Source organism: Musa acuminata, chromosome BXJ3-2 (genome assembly GCF_036884655.1).
Source record: "Musa acuminata AAA Group cultivar baxijiao chromosome BXJ3-2, Cavendish_Baxijiao_AAA, whole genome shotgun sequence".
NCBI classification, from domain to species: Eukaryota; Viridiplantae; Streptophyta; class Magnoliopsida; order Zingiberales; family Musaceae; genus Musa; species Musa acuminata.
Window position 1 is genome coordinate 24,819,596 of NC_088350.1, and position 22,746 is coordinate 24,842,341.

At 43.1% G+C, this 22,746-nt stretch overlaps 4 protein-coding genes across 6 annotated transcripts; all 4 read right to left on the reverse strand.

Moving 5' to 3' along the window:
* Nucleotides 1-791: 791 nt before the first annotated feature.
* On the reverse strand, nucleotides 792-3,228 carry LOC103973224 (transcription factor bHLH62). 2 transcript variants are annotated; one of them, XM_009387726.3, is made up of 7 exons: nucleotides 2,159-3,228; nucleotides 1,840-2,061; nucleotides 1,683-1,748; nucleotides 1,532-1,600; nucleotides 1,405-1,461; nucleotides 1,186-1,323; nucleotides 792-1,110 (listed from the first exon to the last, which is right to left on the reverse strand). In XM_009387726.3, the coding sequence occupies exons 1-7, from the start codon at nucleotides 2,939-2,941 to the stop codon at nucleotides 1,009-1,011; spliced, it is 1,437 nt and encodes a 478-aa protein (XP_009386001.2). In that variant the 5' UTR covers nucleotides 2,942-3,228; the 3' UTR covers nucleotides 792-1,008. The 2 variants fall into 2 exon arrangements, with proteins under 2 accessions (XP_009386001.2, XP_064994514.1); XM_065138442.1 differs by having other exon boundaries at nucleotides 1,186-1,461; nucleotides 2,159-3,154.
* Nucleotides 3,229-7,252: 4,024 nt separating this feature from the next.
* On the reverse strand, nucleotides 7,253-9,342 carry LOC103973233 (quinone-oxidoreductase QR1, chloroplastic). Of its 2 annotated transcripts, XM_065138893.1 has the most exons (5): nucleotides 9,224-9,299; nucleotides 8,860-9,086; nucleotides 8,585-8,726; nucleotides 8,351-8,439; nucleotides 7,253-8,044 (listed from the first exon to the last, which is right to left on the reverse strand). In XM_065138893.1, exons 3-5 carry the CDS (start codon nucleotides 8,658-8,660, stop codon nucleotides 7,340-7,342), a joined length of 870 nt encoding a protein of 289 aa, XP_064994965.1. In that variant the 5' UTR covers nucleotides 8,661-8,726; nucleotides 8,860-9,086; nucleotides 9,224-9,299; the 3' UTR covers nucleotides 7,253-7,339. The 2 variants fall into 2 exon arrangements, with proteins under 2 accessions (XP_064994965.1, XP_009386011.2); XM_009387736.3 differs by lacking the exon at nucleotides 8,860-9,086 and having other exon boundaries at nucleotides 9,224-9,342.
* Nucleotides 9,343-11,948: 2,606 nt separating this feature from the next.
* Nucleotides 11,949-14,339, reverse strand: LOC103973240 (quinone-oxidoreductase QR1, chloroplastic-like). The gene is made up of 4 exons (XM_009387748.3): nucleotides 14,210-14,339; nucleotides 13,571-13,712; nucleotides 13,337-13,425; nucleotides 11,949-13,002 (listed from the first exon to the last, which is right to left on the reverse strand). Exons 1-4 carry the CDS (start codon nucleotides 14,273-14,275, stop codon nucleotides 12,298-12,300), a joined length of 1,002 nt encoding a protein of 333 aa, XP_009386023.2. The 5' UTR covers nucleotides 14,276-14,339; the 3' UTR covers nucleotides 11,949-12,297.
* A 6,067-nt stretch (nucleotides 14,340-20,406) lies between these two features.
* On the reverse strand, nucleotides 20,407-22,247 carry LOC135630821 (6-phosphogluconate dehydrogenase, decarboxylating 3, chloroplastic-like). The gene has a single exon (XM_065138045.1). The coding sequence runs from the start codon at nucleotides 22,149-22,151 to the stop codon at nucleotides 20,661-20,663; it is 1,491 nt and encodes a 496-aa protein (XP_064994117.1). The 5' UTR covers nucleotides 22,152-22,247; the 3' UTR covers nucleotides 20,407-20,660.
* Between the last annotated feature and the right edge of the window lie 499 nt (nucleotides 22,248-22,746).

The following is a 22,746-nucleotide window of genomic DNA, read 5'->3' on the forward strand; positions in this document are numbered from 1 at the left end:
CAAGAGGGTGGCATGAGCAGTCCCAATCCATATTTGTCAAGACAAGCAAATTTGAGCTTCATCTGTTCTGAATGGTTGGTTGGGAAGATTTGGAAATTTTAGCTGGTAAGGATGGTTGGTGAAGCCAATGATCGATACCTCACAGCCTGTGCTCTGATTTGGATCATGATCATGAGATTTATATCTGCATTGGAAGCAATAAAGCAGTGAAATACTCCAGCAAACACAGAAACCAGGTAAAGAGGATGAACAATATGACCTCAAGAAACAAAGATGACAGCCATGATGGCTGCTTCCACTAGAAGAAAACACCAGACCAGACCAGACCAAATCTTGTTTAGGTTTCACAAATCACCATGCAACTTGATATGAATGAATGAATTGATGGCTACAACTAATCAAAGAGGAGAGAGAGAGAGAGTGAGAGAGAGAGAAGACTTCCAAAGGATTACACTGCTGGAAGGAATCTAAACCACCATGGCCATGGCCTCCAGCTAAATTGCTACTCTCTTGTATGATGATCTGTAAAGCCTTGGAGATCCGACTTTATGACAAGGGTTGTCTCCTCGATTGGTCCTTGTCAAATTCAAGTTTGCCAACCTAGTCAATCTGATGCCACTCCTTTCATTACAGAAGGTACCTGCAATGCTGATAGCATAAACAATCGGGTAGCTGCTAAGAATATTGCCAGTGTTAGGTGGCTTAGGTTAATAAGATAGAAAGAGAGGTTGCAGATTCCGCTTGGTTTATGGTTGAGTTGACTCCAGCTCAAATAGGTAGTACTTTAAATGTAGAGCATGAGAGAAGACATCTCATTTCATCTTCGAGAGTTGAATGAGTGCATCCATCTCTCTAAACCAAGCAATAATCAGTCTTCTCGAAGATGGACTCAAACTTTTTCCACAGATTACATACAGAAGTCCTTTAATTTACTATGAAATCAAATGATCATAAGCAATATTCATGCAGCTTGTCCCTGAATTCATGGTGTGACCAGGTTGAGTCGATTCACTCTGCCAGCGAGCTTTGGGAGAAGGCGGCGGTCCCCTGGCTCTGCGCATACCCCATCCGAACAGCATTCTGGAGATCATCCTCCCACAAATTCCCGAGCTGCAGAAGACCAGCATTGCTTCAATCGTACACTTTTATCTTTATGCACATTTTGGTTCATTTCAGCATCAGTACCTGAGAGGTTGCATCTGTGAATCCATCAAGCGGCGGTCGGTGCAGGGAGGAACTCGTTGGGTTTATGGTTGCGACGCTCTGCAGAGGTTGCTGAGCGTATGAGAATGCAGTGCTCGTCATGTCTAATGGATAGATTTGCTGTGGCAATGGAATAGGGTAAGCCTGATGCAAATTGGACAGAGAAGAGATGACGGATCGGAGAGAATTCGATTGCCTTACATCTTTTGGGAGGAAGTCCAGCTGAGGATTCAAGGTGGCCAGCTTCGTCGACAAGAACTGAAACCAGAGGATTGAAGTTTGAGCTGAGATATAATTGATCTTTGCTTTAATGGCTATAGTTCTATACCTCGACTTGGCGCTGCAACGACTGCACGTAGCCGATGATCTGATCCAGCTTAAGAGCTTTGCCAGTGATCTACATTTCAAGGCATCAAGATTACACTTTTGGATCAAGAACCGATGTGTTGCAGCACCAAACTACAGATCAGTGAGCTGACCTTATTGCAACCCGGCACGAGATCTTGCAGGAGCTTCATCCTCTCGCTAATCTTCTCTCTTCTGACCTGGTAAATTGGGAGGGTGAAGATTGCAAAGACAAACTGGAAATTAGGAAGACAGGAAGCTGATAACAGATGTGGAGTGTTCTTTGCTTACCCTCTCGGCGAGGCTGTGGCTGTCGGTGGCTTGCCCTCTTCTTGCCCTGACATGGATGTAGTCCTTGGGAGGCTCTGCTAGCTTGGCATTGTTCTCTTTTCCTTGTTCATGACCGGCATCACCGTTCTGCTCGGTCTTCGGCTTCGCTGCCGCATCCTTGCCAGCTCCATTGGTTTCAGCTGGTCTGCATCTCTTTGCATCCGAATTGTCCTCCTCGGTGGACTGCAGTCGAGGAATTCTCATGCTTTTAATGTTCGGTAAGAGATCTATGAACTAAATTGGATGAGAAATTTGGTGCCGCAATCAATCTGAGGCATACCATGGGATGATTCATAATGGAGGATGAAAAAGATGCCTCCTTTCCTTTGGATTTCCGCTTCCTCGCGTTGATCTTTGTATCTAGTGCCGACGATGCATCCTGGCCATTACCGAGCCCCATTTCGTCCGGCGTCGAAGCTCCCGATGCCCTACCACCGAACTTGGACCTCAGCTCCATCTCCAAACTCTCTGGGTCCGTTACCGGGACACGCTTCCCGTCGTCCGGAACTCCCATCTGCGACCCATCGGCTGCCTTCAGAGACTGGCTGCTCGAGACCCTCGACAGCTTCCCTGCCTCTGGGAACCCAAATTGGCCCCTGAGCAAGTCGTAACTCTTCGCCGGATCCGAGTTGGATGGCGCGAATTGCGCTGCCGCCATTTGATTGCTTGGCATCACTCCTCCCCTGCCCTGCTGCTGGTGATCCGTCACGAAAAGGTTGAGCTTTCGGGGGGTGCTCAGCGGCGCGCTGTAACAGGACACGTTAGCACTGTGGTACAGCGAGGTCGGGGGGAACTCCCCGGCGTCGCAGACGCTTCCGAGCTGGCCGAAGAGCTCGTGGATGACGACGCTGTCGTTAACGGTCGGCGGATTGGAGGACAGCGATGAGACGAGAGAACCCAGGGACGAGCCGGACTGGACGTTGTGGTGCATCAGCTGCGCCCAGCCGAGGTTGAGGAAGGTCGGCGGCAATCGGTCGTCGGCGGCGCCGCCGGAGTTCAACTCAGGCGGCGTCGTCGCGTCAGGCGACTGCCAGTTCACCCCGAAAAATCGCTCCTTTTCCATTCCTGAGGGTGAAGGTTGCAGCGAGAGGCGCGAAAAAGAGGCAAAGATCGGATTTTTATGGCAAGGTTGGGAAGAAGAACCAAGAATGCGAGGGGTAGAAGAAGAAGAAGAAGAACAGAGACGAGAGGGAGAAAGGTGGAGTCGTTGAGCTCTAAGTATATATATAGAGAGAGAAATGGGGAGGTTGAGAGAGCGCAATGGACGGAGGGGATTCCGAGCTTTGAACGCAAGAGTCGGTGTATGCCCCTCTACTAATGGATACCTTTAATGGTAATTAGCTTAGCTTAGCTTCGGGGAAAGAGAGAAGAGGAAAAGAACTGCCTGAGGGGCTTCAACTTCCTTCTTTCCTTGTCCAAAACAATAACTAGATGTAGAGAGAGAGACAAACAAGTTGAGAATTCCTTACAAAACTCTCTTCGGTTTTACCATTCAAGTGTTTTGGTCAGAGTTCTTAATTTAACAAGAGGTAAGTGATTAGCAGTATCTTCCTTGTCATTTATATGAGAGAGAGAAAGAGAGAGAAACTAAGTTGAGAAGCCTTTGAGATTAAAAATCTCTTTGGTTTCACCTTTCAAATGTTTTGGTCATAGTTCTTAGCTTAACAAAGTGTGAAAGCTTAGTAAATTCTAAGCCAACATTTTCTTTCTTGTAATTTCTACGAGAAGAGAGAGAGAGAGAGAGAGAGAGAGAGAGAGAGAGAGAGAGAGAGAGAGAAATAAAATGGGAGGTTTTTAAGGATAATATCCTAAGAGCAATAAATTGTTCCTAACTTAACAAAGGGTGAAAGATCAATACATCCTAAGCCAATTGTTTCTTTCTTGTGGTTCCTGTGAGAAGAGGAGAGTAGGGAGTCAGAAGTCTCTGACTAAAATCCCTGTGGTGAATCTCAACTTAACAAAGGGCGAATGATCAATAAATTCTAAGCAAACATCTCTTTCTTGTAATTTCCATGAAAAGAGAGAGAAGAGAGACAGAAACAAAGAGGTTTCGTTTCAAATCACAGGAAAGATTGACAGACTCTTCAAGGGTTGATCTGACTGATTGAAGGATGAGTGAATCTCTATTCCATGGAATCCTTCTTCTCATTATGTTCGTATGCTGTTTCTCTTGGAGTGCCTGCAAGCTGCATGTCAGACAATGGTGTGATGTTGACCATAGGAAATCTGAGATGAGCTTCAAAAATGTTGGAATCCCACATTTGGTAATGTCAAACCTATTAACAATGCTTTCTCACTTTATGATCCATCCTTCATCCTTGGATCCCATGTCTAACAGTGGAAGAAAGATCTTTAGGGGAAGGCTAATGCTTGTCATGTTCTTTCTTTTTATTTCTTGATCTCAATATATTATTCACACTTACCAATATGTAAAGAACACAGAACAAAGAATTTTTCTTGTCAGTAAAATTGAGACCAAAGTTCCCTTGAATTCATTTACATTCACATTTGTGGGTATGAATGAACTTTATAATCAGCTTTAATCTCATTTACAAGTTATTAATATGCAATCAGTGACCACATCTTTAGCAACTGAAAAAATAAAATAAAATTATTCACAATTATAATTCTATTGTTTTCATGAAAGACACTGTTGCAGATGCATTTTTTGTGGCTGAAAACCAGTGTTTTACTTCTGAAACACTCTTTTCTTCATAAAAAAACTAAAGAAAACCAGTTTTTGATTGCTCAGACATAAATTTTGTTTCTTTTAATTGTTTTCTTGAAAGAAAGAAAGAAAAACCTAAAGGCAACTTTTGTTCCTGTCAATAACTCAGTTGTTGAAGATAGTTGGTGGCTTCAAGTCTTGCTTAACTTTAGGAATCAAATTCAATCACCTGTTGCCATCCAATCAAAAAAAAAAAAAGAGCTTGTTGGTAAAAAGCTAGAAGATTATTTCCCAAAGGGAAACAGTGTAATGCAAATATGAGCAATGATATGATTAGAACAGTATTACAATCATCAGAATGATGACTCTGACAACTAGGAAATCATAGATGTGAGTCTGTACAACTGATACATCAGTATGAGCAGAACAGCCTCTTCATTAAGATCAAGAAAAAGCCCATGCTTCCATTGATCTTACTAATCTGTGCCAGAGTAGGCATACATGAAACATCAAGATGTGTTGACACAAGAAAAAGAAATATGATGTGTTTCTTTCACCAAACCAAACTGTTTATTAGTAACTAAGTTGATTGGAGGTGGGGTTCCACCAATCCCTTTTCCCCCCCACCTCTTACCCCCAATGCATTAAAATATAGCATAGTTCAATGCATGCACACCCACCTACATGCCACCCTAAGCCATTGATTAGGGGAACTACTCAAAACCAAGTTGAAATATGGAGGAATTCTTGGCTTCTTCTTTTCCTGCAACAATCATTGGAGTCACAGAAAGAGATGGGCATTATGAGGGGTTAAGAAGTTGGAATCATCAAATGTCAATGAAAGAAGACTCTTTAATATTATATGAAGGAGGGGTTAGGGATTCAAGAAAAGCTGCCTTATGCTCAGGTCAATCAGTCAAGATTTGAAATTTTTTATCTCTCTCATTCCAAGTGAAGAACATTCATTGAGAGATCATAAAATCCATGCACTAAAGAACATGAATTTATGAAGAGCATGTCAAAGTTGTGAAGAGCATCTACTTCCTAAGTTGTGAAGAGCAGCTCAGAAGAATGATTCTTTGCTGTTTAGGTTGTGATTCACATTACAAAATCTACTCATTGAATTCATTATGTTAGTGAGCTTTTGGCAAGATAGGCAGCATTCTTATTTCCTTGACAGCTCTGTGGAATGTACTGCAGTCAACTTGACTCACCTACACTTGCAGGCCGGTTAAAGCTGTGCAATCTCATCCATGTTAATGAACGGTGACAGTGTGTTGCTGCTGCTATCTAGGAGTAGCTCATAACTCTCCAAGTCTTGGATCTCTTCCAGATCATAGCCAGTCAACTTACAGGCAATTATAGTTAGATTCTGTCTTCCATATACAGGTAATGAAGTATGACCTTTTCAGTGGTCAAGTTCAGAACTTCGATTTGGCTTCGGAAACTCTGTTTCATCAGCATAGTACGGTAAAATTTAGATGAAGGCAGTGCTCATTTCATGAACTCATCATGGCTTCCCTCTCCATTGATTTCCACAAGATCACAGTCCAACTCCTAAAACCAAAGGATGGATTGGTATGGGATTTACTTCCATGTGTTATCGGTCACACAAAACAGAGACCAACATGCATCAAAGCTGCTTCTTGTCAGATAGATGCCTGTATGTCTCAGTAACTCCCATTTCACACACAGAGAGAGAGAGAGAGAGAGAGAGAGAGAGAGAGAGAGAGAGAGAGAGAAGCTTGATATGGCCTTCTTCTTACTCGGTATCCTCAGCAAAAAGAAGGCACACATTGGCGCCCCAAATCCTCCACAGCGGCTCTAAGAAGAGAACGGGTTGCCTTTGAGCCACTCCCATGCCGAATCTAATTCGAAAAGAATTACTATTATTCTTTGGTCCCCGAACGTTCTCCCCCTTATCGTTCCATCCTACGTGGTTCTATGACGAGCCTGACGGGTGTTAGCCACGTATGATGGGTACCGTAACCTTTGGTACGTATTTCTAGAGACCCCAAGGTGAAAGGTGTTTTTTATTTATCAAAGAATTACTCGACTCTTTACCCTCGTTACGATTGGATCAATTGGTGGCCTCTTGTGGGACCCACAGAAAGAACTTCATTTCCCTCGATAGCCGGAAACGGTGCGGTCGGTCGACCCAAAGGCCGAACACGATTCGCGATATCCGGATCGATTGCAGGACCGAGGAGCTACATTTCGGTCGATTTCTTCCCCGGCGCCGCCAAAGGCGGAATCTTGCCCTAGGAGTTGGGAGCCGCAGCGGACCCATGACCGATCGAAGCGCGTCTGCCGCCGTATGGATGAATCCTCCGACAGCGACGATGACGAGCCGGAGGACCCTGCGTCGAAGCCCATCGGCCCGGTGGGCCCTTCCGAGTGCATCGCCCTGCACCTTCGTTATCGTGACCGACGATTCCGACAGCCGCAAGACCCTCATCGGAGGAGATCGGGGTTGGAGCCCGGGATTCTCATCAGGAGACGATGGGACCTGCGCCTTAGACCCATGCCGTTCCCTAGCACGGAAGCTACATGATCCATGTTGATCGCAATGGGAAATCGATCTCCTCTCATGGAAAACGTATTTGTGATCTTTTAGTTATGCCTTGTCTGCCGTCAAATCGAGATAGCAGTGAAGAAATGGAGGTCTCCGACGAAACGTGTGCAGGCAAATGAATCCCAAACACCTGAATCGAACTGCTTGGCATCATATTGACAATGATTTCACTTGGATTCACACAAATCTTGATACAATTGGGATCAAACGCTTCATATTTATATGTCCATGACTTGGTCACACTCGACGATGATCTTACCAGTGGCATGACCCTCCATGCTCTTTGCCCAGGCCTCCTCTGCCTTGCCCAGTGCGTATCTCGAGTCGATCACCGTCCTAAGCTTCCCTCCCTTCACCAGCTCAACCAGGAACTGCAAGTCCTCCTTCGTCGCCGTCGCGAACAGCACCACCAGCTTCTTATTCGAGCAGGTCAATTGCTTCAGAGCAGAACGAAGGAAAGCCCCCGGCGAAGGATTGAGATCGACGACCTTCCCGTGAGCTGCGAGGTTGGACTCCAAGCTGGACCAGCCAACGCTGGTGGTGCAGTTCACGACGACGTCGTACTTCCTGCCCGAAGGGCTCTTCAAGCTCTTGCCTTCTGGGGTCTTGTAGTCAAGCACCTCATCTGCGCCCAGGCTCCTCACCAGCTCCATGTTCCGGGCGCCGCAGGTGGCGGTGACATGGAGGTTTCCGAGCTTGGCGAGCTGGACGGCGAACGTCCCGACACCGCCAGAGGCGGCAGTGATGAGGACGTTTGCTGGATCGCCGGTGCCGTCGAACTTGGTTGTGGCGTACCTCAGCGCCTGTAGAGCAGTAAAGCCCGCTATAGGCAGACCCGCAGCGTCTGCGGCTGATACTTCAGGTGGAATGTGGACCGTAAGGTTTACTGGTGCAACAGCGTACTCCGCGAGTCCACCTGCTTTCTGACAGTATATGCAGCTTAAAGGTTAACTCGAATAGCTCATTGGACTTGAACAGAGAGAGAGAGAGGCAAGCAATCCAAAGTCCACCACAGAACTCTTATATGATCATATGCATCAAGCAGTACAAAACTTGAAGTAATATGAACAGAGAAAGATGGCAAGATAAGAGAACTAGAGAAGCTCAGAGAGAGGCAAAGCAGTCGAAGGTCTACCTGAGAATTATGCCAGTTAATTTCCAAGCATATGAACATAATCCAAGCCAGAAAAGAAAAGAAGAAGAAGCAGAAGGAGGCTTAGAGCTCTTACAAATCCAAGCCATGTGACCACCTTGTCTCCTGGCTTGAAGCCATCGACGCCAGGTCCAACCTCAACAACTTCTCCTGCAACATCCGATACTGTCGACCAAACATTTTACAGGACTCAGTTTCTGATCCTCTACATCTAAAACAAGTAGCAATTCAAGAGAATAAGATCTGCACAGGGAGAGATGAAGCCTCGAGTGCAATCCAATGCAGATGTTGATGGACGTGGGATGTGCACCTGGAACAAATGGAAACTTGGATGGCAGAAAAGGCCGGAACGCTCCCTTCTGGACTTTCCAGTCAGCTGGGTTCATGCTTGCTGCTTCCACTCTCAGGAGCACCTCATCCTTCTTGGGTGAAGGAACCTGGATCTCAACATGCTGAAGCCAAAAATGCAGCACTTCAATCAATCACGTCGCTTTCATGAAGCTTACAAACGATGGATGGTAACAGAGACATGCCGGATTTGTGGTGCAAACCATCAAATCTTCTTTAGACAAAGTCAAACCCTACCTTAAATCTTCTTCACACTCTACTGACATGATTTCTCTACCTTTGACCATGAGGTGAAGCAAACAAACGGACTAGTATCAGAGGAAAAGCTTCAGGTGCAGTGTTGCGACCGAGATTCTATGACATGTACTTGAAAGGCTCAGTTCAGCTTCCTCCGAAGAGCATGGAAGCGAACAAACCTCTAGTATCAGAGGAAAAGTTTCAGGTGCAGTATTGCCACCGAGATTCTATGACATGTACATATAGGCTCAGTTCAGCTTCCTCAGAAGAGCATGGATCTATTTGTTGAAGCCAAAGGAAACGTGATCGAGAGAAAAGGGAGAAGAGGAGAGAGCACGAGAGGGCATCGGGAAGAAGGTGGTACCTGGAGAGCGGCGGCGCCACCGCCGTAGCCGCCGTATTGCACGGCGCGCATGGTTCTTGCGGCCATGGCAGGAGGAAAGACGGGCGGAGATTGATGGAGCGTTCCCTGGCGGTGGGCGGAGATATTTCTAGCGGCGGAGCGTTCGTCGAAATGACGGAACTGCCCTCCAGCACCACGTAAGTTCGCACGTCAGCCTGACCAAAGAGCACGACCGGGGAGGGCGAGGACTTGGCCTGTTCTGCCCACGTGGCAGATTGGCCCGCCATCCTCTGCGTACGCGCCCGCCTTGACCGCCGGAACGTGTCACGTGAGTCCGTCCCCACGTGGGACCCACCCTCGCCGGCAGTAAGGCAAACGTATCGTTGGACACGGTGGATGGTTCAGGCATCAGAGCGCTCACTTAATCTCCTACCATAAACCATACCGCCTCGATTAAGGAGACTTAATGCACGTCTAAGTTCATCAAGGAGTGTGACATGTCAACACAATATGAGTCAATGAAATATGAGCTACTAAGATGTCATGTTGTGGTGCCGTAATCCTCGGGCCGCCTCCTCTCTTAACAAAGCAGGAGTAGGTGAAATGATGACATTTGTGTGCTCATCTTGAAGATGAAGCAATCAATCAATTGGGGGTTGACCAGTCAAAATTGATTCCTCATTATTTATAAAAAATAATAATGATAATAATAATAATAATAATAAAATAAATAAATAAATAAAATCAAGATAGTGAGTGATAAAATTGTGTTTTCTTTTAAGCAAACTTCTTACCATTTCAATGATAGTTTGATTTTTATGTTCTGGTTCACCATTTTACTCCGGTATGTATGGTGTTATCAATTTTCTACGAATTTTTCTTCATAAAAAGAATTAAACTCATTAGATAAAAATTTACCATCTCTATCTGTCCGAAGTGTTTTTATGTGTCTACCACTTTACCTTTCTACAAATACCTTGAATTTTTAAAAATTATTAAATATTTTATATTTTAATTTAAAAAAATATATCTGACTCATGCGACTATAATCATTAGTAAACAATAGAAAATATTAACTTCTACCAAATAATTTTGTATTCATAGGTCTACATAAGTCAATATGAATTAATTTAAGATAATTAAATGCTCTCCGTGCTTTTCTAACAGAAAATAATTTTTTTACTTTGTTTGTCATAAATGCAACATTCACCTACATCAAGTACATTAATCTTGGGCAATTCGAAAACTATTTTTTTTTATTTAACAACCTTAAACCCTTAATGTTAAGGTATTAATATCTTAAATATCATAAATTAGACTCATTCTTTTGAGTTGCAACAAGAGTATGCTTTTCAATATTTGAAACATCAAGCGGAAAAATTTTGTTTTACGTCATGCAAATATTTACTATAGTCAAACCAGATTTTTTATCTTTAATAGTGCATGAACCATAATCAAACATAACTGAATATCCATCATCTATCAATTATCCAACACTCAACAAGTTATTTGATAAAGTAGGAACAAAAAAACATTATCAAGGTATTTTACCTTTCCTTGATTTGTCTTCACCTCAATTGTTTCTTTTCCTTTCGGTTCGATTTGCTTGTTATCTCCAAGTCGAACTTTCAACTTATAAGTTTCATCAATGTATCTAAATATTAATTTTAAGCTTGACATATGATTAGAATATCCACTATCCAAAAACCAAATATCATTTGAGATATCATAAACTTGTGACCGACTTATAAACAACTTACTATTTTCTTCATTTTCCTCAACATAACTTGTTTGCTTTTCTCTTTTCCAACAAAGTATCTTCGTGTGACCAAATTTTTTACAATAGTGACATTGAATTATACTCTTGTAATTTTTTTATCATATTTTGATTGTCTTTGTTCATCATGCCCATCAAAGTGTCTTCTTCCTCTTTCTTTTTCATTTCCTTTACCACGAAATCCTCCTCTGTCACGTCCTCTTCCTGCTAATTTTTTGTTCTTTTAAAGTAGAAGACTCCCCCTTAACTTGAAATGCTTTCTCTTCATTTTTTTTCAAGCGACATGTTCAACCTTGCTTCATGTGCTTAACCCATTAGTTCATCAAATGAAAATGTAGATAAATCTTTCAACTCCTCAATTGCGGCAACAACATGATCAAATTTTGGAGTTAAACTTCTCAAAACTTTTGCAACAATTATATGATCAGGAAGATGTTCACCGTAAGATTTCATTTGACTAACAATTTCAGTCACTCGAGAAAGAAAATCTTGCACTGATTCATTGCTTTTCATAAATAAAATTTCAAACTCACGATGAAGGGTTTAAAGTTTTATCATAATTACCCTTGACGAATCTTGAAATTCATTTTGAAGGATCAACCAAGCTTGTTTTGAAGTTATCGTTGTTGCAATTCTCAAGAAGATTGTCTCATGTACAACTTGTTGAATGAAGAACAATATCTTTCCGTCTTTCTTTCTATTCTCTCTCAAACTGATTTCGTCATATGGATCTGCATATCCATTCTCTATTAAGTCCCAAAGATCTTGAGACTTGAATAGAGTCTTCATCTTGATACTCCAAAATTCATAGCATTTACCCGAGAAGATGAGAATAAGGGGTTATGACTTGGAATTATCATTAAAAGCCATAATGCCCGGTTTAAATTGAAACTTGGGTCTGATACCATTGGGGATGGAGGATCAAGGAAATAAAAAAAACAGAATACTACGATGTAAGTAAAAGAATCCTTTCGATCAAGAAAACCGATGTATTATTTAAAACAAGATGATTGACATAGAACACTTACAAGATATTCTCAAATATATTCTCCTTTTTATCTTGCTTCATGAACTATGATCCTATTTATATGACATAGTGGTAACTACCTCACTCCACTATGTCACCCATGAGTGAGGTAGTTATAGGAATCACCCTATAACTTCTAGATCATGAGTCACTTCTTGAAACATGCCTAGAACTACTTAAAACATTGTAACTACCTAGATAACTACTATGAATCAATTCTTAACAATATTTACAATGATTTCACTTGGATTCACACAAATCTTGATACAATTGGGATCAAACGCTTCATATTTATATGTCCATGACTTGGTCGCGCTCGACGATGATCTTACCAGTGGCATGACCCTCCATGATCTTTGCCCAGGCCTCCTCCGCCTTGCCCAGTGCGCATCTCGAGTCGATCACCGTCCTAAGCTTCCCTCCCTTCACCAGCTCAACCAGGAACTGCAAGTCCTCCTTCGTCGCCATCGCGAACAGCAGCACCAGCTTCTTATTCGAGCAGGTCAATTGCTTCAGAGCAGAACGAAGGAACCCCCCCGGCGAAGGATTGAGATCGACGACCTTCCCGTGAGCTGCGAGGTTGGACTCCAAGCTGGACCAGCCAACGCTGGAGGTGCAGTGCACGACGATGTCGTACTTCCTGCCCGAAGGGCTCTTCAAGCTCTTGCCTTCCGGGGTCTTGTAGTCAAGCACCTCATCTGCGCCCAGGCTCCTCACCAGCTCCATGTTCCGGGCGCCGCAGGTGGCGGTGACATGGAGGTTTCCGAGCTTGGCGAGCTGGACGGCGAACGTCCCAACACCGCCAGAGGCGGCAGTGATGAGGACGTTTGCTGGATCGCCGGTGCCGTCGAACTTGGTTGTGGCGTACCTTAGCGCCTGTAGAGCACTACAGGCCGCAATAGGCAGACCCGCAGCGCCTTCGGCTGATACTTCAGGTGGAATGCGTGCCGTAACGTTTACTGATGCAATAGCGTACTCCGCGAGTCCACCTGCTTTCTGACAGTATACGCAGCTTAAAGGTTAACTCGAATAGCTCATTGGACATGAACACACACAGAGAGAGAGAGAGAGAGAGATGCAAGCAATCCAAAGTCCACCACAGAAATAGAAGAAGAAGAACTCTTATATGATCATATGCATCAAGCAGTACAAAACTTTAAGTGATATGAACAGAGAAAGATGGCAAAATCAGAGAACGAGAGAAGCTCATTTGACATGAACAGAGAGAGGCAAAGCAGTCGAAGGTCAACCTGAGAATTATGCCAGTTAATTTCCAAGCATATGAACATAATCCAAGCCAGAAAAGAAGAAGAAGGCTTAGAGCTCTTACAAATCCAAGCCACGTGACCACCTTGTCTCCTGGCTTGAAGCCATCGACGCCAGGTCCAACCTCAACAACTTCTCCTGCAACATCCGATACTGTCGACCAAACATTTTACAGGACTCAGTTTCTGATCCTCTACATCTAAAACAAGTAGCAATTCAAGAGAATAAGATCTGCACAGGGAGAGATGAAGCCTCGAGTGCAATCCAATGCAGATGTTGATGGAAGTGGGATGTGCACCTGGAACAAATGGAAGCTTGGATGGCAGAAAAGGCCGCATCATTCCCTTCTGGATTTTCCAGTCGGCTGGGTTCATGCTTGCTGCTTCCACTCTCAGGAGCACCTCATCCTTCTTGGGTGAAGGAACCTGGATCTCAACATGCTGAAGCAAAAAATGCAGCACTTCAATCAATCACGTCGCTTTCATGAAGCTTACAAACGATGGATGGTAACAGAGACATGCCGGATTTGTGGTGCAAACCATCAAATCTTCTTTAGACAAAGTCAAACCCTATCTTAAATCTTCTTCACACTCTACTGACATGATTACTCTACCTTTGACCATGAGATGAAGCAAACGAACCTACTAGAATCAGAGGAAAAGCTTCAGGTGCAGTGTTGCAACCGAGATTCTATGACATGTACTTAAAAGGCTCAGTTCAGCTTCCTCAGAAGAGGATGGAAGCGAACAATCCTCTAGTATCAGAGGAAAAGTTTCAGGTGCAGTATTGCCACCGAGATTCTATGACATGTACATATAGGTTCAGTTCAGCTTCCTCAGAAGAGCATGGATCTATTTGTTGAAGCCGAAGGAAACGTGATCGAGAGAAAAGGGAGAAGAGGAGAGAGCACGAGAGGGCATCGGGAAGAAGGTGGTACCTGGAGAGCGGTGGCGCCACCGCCGTAGCCGGCGTATTGCACGGCGCGCATGGTTCTTGCGGCCATGGCAGGAGGAAAGACGGGCGGAGATTGATGGGGCGTTCGCTGGCGGTGGGCGGAGATATTTCTAGCGGCGGAGCGCTCGGCGAAATGACGGAACTGCCCTCCCGCACCACGTAAGTTCGCACGTCAGCCTGACCAAAGAGCACGACCGGCGAGGGCGAGGACTTGGCATGTTCTGCCCACGTGGCAGATTGGCCCGCCATCCTCTGCGTACGCGCCCGCCTTGACCGCCGGAACGTGTCACGTGAGTCCGTCCCCACGTGGGACCCACCCGCGCCGGCAGTAAGGCAAACGTATCATTAGACACGGTGGATGGTTTAGACATCATAGCGCTCACTTAATCGCCTAACATAAACCATACTGCCTCGATTAAGGAGACTTAATGCACGTCTAAGTTCATTAAGGAGTGTTGACATGTCAACATAATATGGTCAATGAAATATGAGCTACTCGGATGTCATGTTGTGGTGCCGTAATCCTTCAACTGCCTCCCCTCTTAACAAAGCAGGAGTAGGTGAAATGATGACATTAGTATGCAATCATCTTGAAGATGAAGCAATCAATCAATTGGTGGTTGACCAGTCAAAATTGATTCCTCATTATCCATAGAAAATAATAATAATAAATGAAATCAAGATGAAATGGTCAAACCTCCATCAAAGATTGAGAAAAAAAGTTTTGGATCACTCTATTATTTTATTTTATATATGACATAATTGACCAGTTTGATTCCTTTTATTTTAAATTTTAACATGGTGCTCTAGTCAATGTTTACTCAAAAAATAAATGAGTCAATGAAATAAGAAAATCACAGATATGTTAGGAAAATATCTAATATCTAAGATGAATCGGATGACATATATTATTAGATTTCATCGATGCTATATGTCGATTCTTATTCGTTTGGCTCGACAAAAATCATAGTCTCAAATTAATGAACTCGAGGTGGTACGGTTGAGTTGGACCGAGATGAAGTTCAACGTTGACCCAACCTAACACCTATATTATCTCGATCTTGCCTTCCACTTGACCTTGTGATTGAGATTATTATTATTCTTTTTTATCAACTTTGGCTTGGTGTTAGATTTATGTGGTTGGAGCCCACATCATAAGATCAAGATGGATTATATTGGGTTAGAAAAAGGTCAAGTAGTAGGCCTAAGTTAAGAACTCTCAGCCATCGATTTCTGTCATAAAAATGAGTTGGTAGGTAAATGTAGAATCCAAATGTTAATACAGTTTTAATATGTGGTATTTTATTATATGCATGTAACAAAAAGGAGAAAATGGAACAGTAAGTGAAGAAGATTATCTCCTATAACCAAGCTAAGATTCCATCCTTCCAAATCTTGGCATCATTAGAGAGCATTAACCAATATAATTACACACTTAAATCTTGTCCTTTTTCTTTGACCAGCTTCTACTTCTCTTTCTTAGTTATCCATACACCTAACAAGAAGAGAATACAGAATTAATAGGCCAAAACTTGACCCACTTAAAAACAAATCAAGAGTTATATTATTAAAATAACAATTGTCTTTTGGATCTTTTCGAAAAGAAAATAGAGAGAAGAATTAAGTGTCTTCACCTATGTTCCTTAGTTTTTCTTTTGCGTTTGTAATGAAGAATTAGTTTTTCTTTTATGTTTATAACAAAGAATCAATATCATAGTATACTTGAGAGGAACACTAAATTTGAGTTTCTCTTTTGCATTTGTAATGAAGAATTAGTTTTTCTTTTACGTTTGTAACGAAGAATCAATATCATAGGATACTTGAGAGGAACACTAAATGCATCGATTTTGCTAAGAATTATATTTTTTTTTTATTAGAGGAGTTATTTTTCGTCTGAAGAATAAGAAATATATGTTCTTTTTTTTTTTTTTTTGAACTTTGAGTTCTTAGTAGTTTTTTTTGTTGGCGGGGGGATGAAAAGTTGATACTACAAAGTCCTAACACATATGAGGCTCTTCATCTCTCTACGAAGCCGATGTAATAGGCAAAGCTTTCTTATCTTGTCAAAGAGAAGAAAGCTCGAGCTTATCAAGCGTCATACTCGATGGAACCAAACATCAAGCCTTCTCCATGATGTACTCCACAGCATCCCAGCAGTTGCTCCATATGCTCTCACCTATCGCGACCAACACCTGCAGCACTCCGTCGAACACCTGCGTGAAGGCCTCGGCCAACGCATCGAGCGCGCTCCTGCTCGTCGTCGGTAGCTCCACAACCGCCGATACCGTGTGCCGGAGAGCCCCGGCCACGACGCTCGTAAGCGCCTCGAGCAAGCTCGAGACGAGGGACATGACCACGTCCCTGACGAGCTCCAGCGCGCACTGCAGCGCCCACCAGAGGAGGCCGCGGGCGAGCTCAACCGCATCGTTGCAGGCTTCTCCGAGGATCTTGAACAGGTTGACGAAGGCTATTAGGGCAGCAGTTGCAGCTCTGATGACAACAGCACTTGCTAAGCATGCCAGTGAACCGGTCGCCCAGAGTACAAACTGCAGCAGAGGAAGTGCCATTGCCTGCTGCTCAATGGTGGTGTAGATTACAAGGAGAACAGCATGTTTCTTATACAAAACCACAGAGAGTTAAAAGAGTTTATGAGAGGAGACAAATGTTCTTTGTTTTGCTGACTACTATATTCAAATGTCACGTAGACTTGGTCTTTTAACTTAATGTAAATTATAACAACTATATTATAAGATAGAAGACTATGGCTATTCTTGGTTAGCTGAAATGTTCTAATCAGCAGTCACTAGTTCATAGAGGAAACATGTCATCAAGAAAGATCATTGTAATCAAACTAAAAACCTTCACAAAAAGCATGAGCAAATATGTTAGTGCAATCTATTAGCAAGATAACAGGAAGAACTGAAAATATTAGAACAATCTTACAAAATACACCAGTCCAGTGAACAAGTTACTTCTAAGAGAGTTCATTTTCCAAGAGAAAGAAGACAACACACACTCACAATTAGAGATCCAGCAATTATAAGACAAAAGAGAGATAACCTTTGAGTCTTTAACAGTTCTACCTCATTAGCACACAAAGCATCAAGTGAAGAATCATGGCAAGCATAAATATGTAGGGAAAAGCCAAGTGCTATGTATGATGGTACTCATGTATGGAGAAGAGTAAAGAGAGGGCAAGAGCTGCTTTTAGACATGTCATGAGAACAGAATGATGTGATCTTCCGTGACCTGGGAGAAATAGGCAATTACAAATAAGAAGAAGACTTTGGATTCACTGTCAAGAAATTAGATACTAAAAGAAATGAGAAGAGGACATAAGAGCTCTATCAACCAGAGCAAAAATGAAGAACCAGTCACTAAGACTCATATATTTCAGAGAAGTGATACTGAACTTTTTGCACAGAGAAGCAAAAAGAAAGCTTTGGAGGATGACTACAGAAAAAAACAGAGTAGAAATATTTTGATATTTCTAAGGCTTGGTTCATATAAAAGTAATACCACGTTGACTTAACGACAAGTAATTACATGTATATTTATGAGGCACACATGATTTAAGATGCAAGTTGGAACATATTACCACCACTTGCATTATTAAACCAATAACATGTTATTGACAACTGCTATTCGCATGGAATGAGTCAACTATTCAAACAACATCCTAATCCAAGATTCCAACAGTTCTTCAAAGCTACACCAAGTAATCAGCTTCTGTACATGTAATAAACGAATAGAATAACCCAACCATTCAATTGATGAGCAGCTTGAAGGTACACAATCCAGAGAGAGGAGACAAAATCTTGCGACCAATCTCATCACAAGAGAAAATCATTACAAAAGAAGAATGAACAGAGATGATAGTTATTATCGTCAATACATGGATTTAGGGTAAGAATTGAGAAAGTATCGAAGTTCTTCATCATGACAAATTGTTATTCAAAAACACGTACATGACAAAGACGGCTCACAGCCCACAATATAAATGTCTATTTCAGCAATGATAAGCATAAGGAATGTAGAATAACTGGGCATTCAAATAGATTTAACATGTGTTATTCATATTATACTATTGATATCAGTTTATTGTAATCCAATGATAGGATGAATCATGGCTTATCCATACCAAGCGTGCCAACCGCCAGCCATGTCAGCCTAACATATCCTTCCAACATAATGCCACTGCCAACACCAACAGGTACTGTTCTTCCATGAGACACACTAAAGACGCATTGTTTTTTACTTTTGTTCGGCTAATGTTGGCTATTTAATCTCCCATGCTGATCCAATAAGCCTTTGGTAAACCTTGCTAGTGTAATGCTACTAAGGATACCACACACTCAACAAAACCAAAATACCTAAATACCATATTCTTATCTATTCTGAGCTATCCATCTTCCCTCGACTCTTCCAACTTCTGAATAGTGTGGTTATAAAAACACAGATGTACTCAAATGTCTAAAGCACCTTACTTATCAAAAGAAATTTAGGTGTAGGAGGTGAATGCATGCTTGATTTCCTCAATCAACAAAACTAATTTACAGACAGCCCATGAATATTTGCAACATTGAAGTTCAATCCATCCTTGCTTCAGAGCATAACAGTATACAACATTGACACTGATAATATCAGACAGTTGCTATGAAAAAAAAAAGTTAATTTGCATGGACCTCCAAGCACATCTTAAGCCAGGTTGGACAAATTCGAGCAAGTTTTCAAAGATTTGAAGCAAGATACATCATCCTTAGCATTCAGCCATGAAAGGTCACTTTAAGGAACCTTCTTTTTTTTCTTTTAATACTGGTAGCATAATATGAGTCAGAAAAACTGGCAGATAAGCAGAATGACAATCAATTTCCTTTAACCAACACATTTCCTATCAATTCCTCCTTCAAATTCATATCTCTTTTAAGGCTTTTAACCTTGATCTCACCAATTCTACTGAAAGATGGACATCTTCATCTCTACAACTGAGATATATTTCTTCTACTTTTTCTTGAAACAAGTTTTCTCACAAAATTTTCTCATTATGTATCTAATACTGTGTGAACCCAATATTTGCCCTTGTATTAAGAGGAACAAGAAAACTGTAGAACAAGCCTAAAGTAGATTTTGGAAGATGTAGAACACAGACCTGGGCTTCTCAGTGGAAGTACTCCGGCTTGACAGCACATGAGGATCTTATCAGATGTAAGCACATCATACCTGTGGTGTGTGAATTTGGTAGCAGTCATTGATAATCTTAAAGGATTTATATGGCATAAGTCAAGCATCCATGGACAACAGACAGGCATATTATAGAATTTACTGTTAAATTCTTTGCAAAGTACATGCATGGTGGTTAAACATGCATGCCTCTTAGCAGAAGCCATCAGAAAGGAGATCTGATTCTGCTTCATTTCTGTAAGTTAGGTGGTATCTATGCTGTCATCTGAATTGTTAAGGTTAGGATTTCAAATATACTCTTGTATTAAAAAAGAGCTTGTTAGTTGGCTCATCCCAAGGCTATTGAGAATCGAATCTGTATTTTTTTAAATACAAAACAAGAAACCAGGATGATATTTCTGAAAAAAGAAAATCTTCTGAAACAATTTAGACTTTAGAGCTAGAATTCAATTTCGTTGTGTGATAATAACTATGACAACTTCAGTACAATCTGTGAGAATTAGAACATATTGGGACATTGCTCTAAGTTAACCACATCAGCCCTAATATCTAGGAAAATCCAAATGCAGCCTAAGCTGAATAGCAAGTTTCTAGAACCACAATCTTAACTAATTCTTCCTTTCTTAATTGTCAAATTAAAGTAACTGATGAGTCAAAGCTTACTTTTATTCATTACAATGATAAAAAATAATCTCCTAAACATGCTATTATCCAGCATATGCCAACCATAAGACAAAGTTGTAAAACTACCGGCCACATTATTTACAGCATTGTAAAAAAAAAAAATCTGCTGTATCTGCACAAAATATTTAACTGAACCATATGAAATGTATATCTACAAAAGTAAACCAACAAGACTCAGAGATGCAGTCCAGTGTGAACTAAATAATCAGCAATATAATGACCTTAACAAAAAAGCATTTTTATACTCTCCTCTTTAATCAAAGCAACCAGAACTAAATAAATACAGTCCTGGTAACACAAAAGCCAGTATGCAAATAACAAGAAAGCATAAGACGATTAAATTGCAAATACATAATCATGAGAATCTAGATAGGCTAGTAATGTCTATACATCACACTTTGATGCACAACTATCATAAACAAAAATTTGTTCTCTGCAGGCAGATCTCAGCAGATGCAACTGTTATTTAACAATAAAATTGTACCTTTTAAATTGCAGTAAGATAACAACAACCAGAAAACATGGCTCCTAATCAACTTATTACCACCAATACATCAAACCAAATAGACTCAGTTAAGGATGCCTGCACCAGTTTTGCTCTGCCTTGCGATCTTGGACCACTCAGTGTGGAATGATCCTGGGCGATCAACTCGCTCATAGGTGTGTGCCCCAAAGTAATCCCTCTGTGCCTGCACCAGGTTTGCAGGCAGCCTTGCCCGGCGATAAGTGTCGAAATATGCAAGGCTGGCACACATACCTGGCGTGCTGATTCCAGCTTCAATTGCAAGTCCTACAACCCTCCGCCATGCTGCCTGCCTCTGCACCATCTCCCTTGCAAATTCAGGGTCCACAATCAGGTTCGCAAGTCCCCGATTTCGCTCATAAGCCTTCTTAATCCTATCCAAAAACCTCGCCCTTATAATGCACCCTCCCTTCCAAATCCTTGCAAGTTCCCCGAGATTGAGATTCCATCCCTTCTCAGCACTCTTAGCTCTGAGCAAGTTCATACCTTGGGCGTAACTACAGATCTTGGAAGCATAGAGAGCCTGCCGGACGTCATCAATTAGGCGTTTCTTGTCGACAGACCGGCCGCTGATAAAGTCACCACTACCGATCCCAGCTTCGTCAAGAGCCTTGGCGGCAGCCTCTCTCTCACCCTTGAGGCCACTAAGGTACCGGCAGTCGAGAGAGGCCGCAATGGTCGGGGCAGCAACTGAAAGCTCAGCTGCCTGCTGAACTGTCCACTTGCCAGTCCCCTTCATCCCGGTCTTGTCCAGGATCTTGTCAACAAGCTCCCCATCACCATGCTCATCGCGAACTCCAAATATGTCGGCAGTAATCTCGATGAGGAAGCTCTCAAGCTCGCCACGGTTCCATTCGGCAAAGGTCTCCGCAAGCTCAGCATTAGACAGCCCACCAACAATCCTGAGCACGTCGTAGGCCTCAGAGATGAGCTGCATGTCACCGTACTCGATGCCATTATGGACCATCTTGACGAAGTTACCAGAGCCGCCCTCACCGACAAAGGTGACGCAGGGCCCGTCGTCCACCTGGGCAGCGACGCGGGTGAGAATGTCTTCGACATTCTGATAGGCCTGGAGGGACCCGCCGGGCATGAGGGAAGGGCCGTTCCGGGCGCCGTCCTCGCCGCCGGAGACGCCCATGCCGAGGTAGAGGATCCCGCGGGCGGCGGCCTCGCGGATCCGGCGCTCGGTGTTCTCGTACCACTCGTTGCCGCCATCGATGATGGCGTCGCCGGGCTCCATGAAGTGGGAGAGGGCAGCGATGGTCTGGTCGACGGGTGCGCCGGCCTTGACGAGGATGATGACGGAGCGGGGCCGGCGGAGAGAGAGAACGAAATCCTGGGCGGAGCGGTGACCGGACATGGGGAGGCCGCCCTCGGCGGCGGCACGGGAGACGGTCTCGTCGACCTTGGAGGCGGTGCAGTTGTAGACGGAAATGGGAAATCCCTTCTCGGCGATGTTGAGGGCGAGGTTCTGGCCCATCACAGCCAGTCCTGCCAGCCCGATCCGCGACAGAACCGCCGACTCCACCGCCATCTCCTCCTCCTTCGAGGCTTCCTTCTAGGGTTCGAGGGGTGCGAGAAGGAGACGGGGTTGGGTGACTGAAGCACGGAAGTGGGAGCTGCCGGGCGTTGAAATAGAGGAATCACTTGATCTGTAGCTCTTGATCTTTGGTGCATCTTTCAGAGAAAGCCCTCCACGATATTTATTTTACGTATCAGTCCTTCACCTAACATAAGGCAAATTTGGAACTTTTACATATAAACCTCTCAAAAGATTGTATTTTATTTTTGTATTAGCGCTATATTTCTTGGATGCACGCACGAGAATCACATCTTTGGCAAATGGAACACGTAATTACACATCTTCGTAGGGGTGCAAATATAAATTCTGCTTGAGGGGTTCTAAGAGAAATGCCGAATAAGTTGGGGATCTTTTTATGAAACGAAAGGGTCAAATATCTTTTCTCGCTTCTGCGGACTCGTCGAGGTAGCCAAAGGGCGGACGGTGTTCGGAAGGATCCTCTCCAATCACCGTACGCGTTTCGTCCTAACCCACCGTTGATATTTAAGTGGACCGTCGGGCCCACGAAGAATGCCCGGATTCATACCGATGGATGGACGAGCGACGG

What these genes read in the sequence shown, in the direction of transcription:
- LOC103973224 (XM_065138442.1), bottom strand. Translation starts at nt 2,941, where the DNA reads ATGGAAAAGGAGCGATTTTTCGGGGTGAACTGGCAGTCGCCTGACGCG. An exon ending in GCCACAGCCTCGCCGAGAGG is followed by an intron (nt 1,749 to 1,839) that starts GTAAGCAAAGAA and finishes CCAATTTACCAG; the next exon opens with GTCAGAAGAGAGAAGATTAG. An exon ending in TCACAGATGCAACCTCTCAG is followed by an intron (nt 1,111 to 1,185) that starts GTACTGATGCTG and finishes GGTCTTCTGCAG; the next exon opens with CTCGGGAATTTGTGGGAGGA.
- LOC103973233 (XM_009387736.3), bottom strand. Translation starts at nt 9,289, where the DNA reads ATGGCCGCAAGAACCATGCGCGCCGTGCAATACGGCGGCTACGGCGGT. An exon ending in CAAGTTTCCATTTGTTCCAG is followed by an intron (nt 8,440 to 8,584) that starts GTGCACATCCCA and finishes TTTGGTCGACAG; the next exon opens with TATCGGATGTTGCAGGAGAA. An exon ending in TGGTCACATGGCTTGGATTT is followed by an intron (nt 8,045 to 8,350) that starts GTAAGAGCTCTA and finishes ATATACTGTCAG; the next exon opens with AAAGCAGGTGGACTCGCGGA.
- LOC103973240 (XM_009387748.3), bottom strand. Translation starts at nt 14,275, where the DNA reads ATGGCCGCAAGAACCATGCGCGCCGTGCAATACGCCGGCTACGGCGGT. An exon ending in GTGGCGCCACCGCTCTCCAG is followed by an intron (nt 13,713 to 14,209) that starts GTACCACCTTCT and finishes TTTTTGCTTCAG; the next exon opens with CATGTTGAGATCCAGGTTCC. An exon ending in TGGTCACGTGGCTTGGATTT is followed by an intron (nt 13,003 to 13,336) that starts GTAAGAGCTCTA and finishes GTATACTGTCAG; the next exon opens with AAAGCAGGTGGACTCGCGGA.
- LOC135630821 (XM_065138045.1), bottom strand. Translation starts at nt 22,151, where the DNA reads ATGGCGGTGGAGTCGGCGGTTCTGTCGCGGATCGGGCTGGCAGGACTG.